The 702-nt window shown below is 41.7% G+C and overlaps 1 protein-coding gene across 1 annotated transcript in view; it reads right to left on the bottom strand.

Annotated features, from left to right (window-relative positions):
- The window catches only part of LOC119585133, an 18564-nt gene that overhangs the window by 1900 nt on the left and 15962 nt on the right, over positions 1–702 (bottom strand). Inside the window, exon 18 of the mRNA XM_037933763.1 lies at positions 132–255. Coding sequence (XP_037789691.1) covers positions 160–255 — 96 coding nt within the window. The 3' untranslated portion in view covers positions 132–159. The remainder of the gene's footprint in view (positions 1–131; positions 256–702) is intronic.

Here is a 702-nt window from a genome sequence, read left to right as displayed (position 1 = left end):
ATACATATTTCGACATTGGAATATATCTACCTGTAGTAAAAGAACGAGTTACCCGATCCCTTACAGAACACATAATGTCCTCTCCCGTCCAAGAGTTTATCCCCGACGCAAGGAGAGCAGGTCTCTCTTACCTCTCCCTCGAACAAGCTCTCGTGGATTTCACCTTCCCCAGACTCCGCAGCGCAACCGGTCCTCTGGCACCACCTCATGAGTACAATGTTCACCGTCAGAAAGCCCGTCATCTACTTTCTTTGGCTGGGGAAGAGAGGCAAAGAAAACGGCACTTTGTAAATGATGGAAGATAAGCAACTTCAGTCTGTGGCATTCTTAATATCTAAATGTTAAGAAGACCGGGGATAGGGGTGGGGGTGGACGTCGAGAAAGATCTGGAGAGGAAAGCTTCTAACACGTTTTCTTGCACGTAACAATAATGAGCATTTTCATGGGAATTATTTTTGACTTCTAATAGGGGAGTGACAAGCCTTCCAATCAGCCGTTTTCTCGATTTATTCCTTCTGTATTAAACCGTCCATTTTATCATTATACGTAGGGAAAAATTAGCTACAATAAAATCTGAATGTAAATTTTCACCAAATATAAACTAGGATGAAAATGAAAAAGGATTGCTCGTTTTGTGCGGATCGGTGTTGCATTTCTAATGGCATATTTTGAATTGGATAGGAAAAAAAACTAATGAGCTGG

Source organism: Penaeus monodon, chromosome 19 (genome assembly GCF_015228065.2).
Source record: "Penaeus monodon isolate SGIC_2016 chromosome 19, NSTDA_Pmon_1, whole genome shotgun sequence".
NCBI classification, from domain to species: domain Eukaryota; kingdom Metazoa; phylum Arthropoda; class Malacostraca; order Decapoda; family Penaeidae; genus Penaeus; species Penaeus monodon.
Note: the sequence above shows the minus strand (reverse complement) of the source record. Positions and strands in the feature narration are given on the sequence as shown.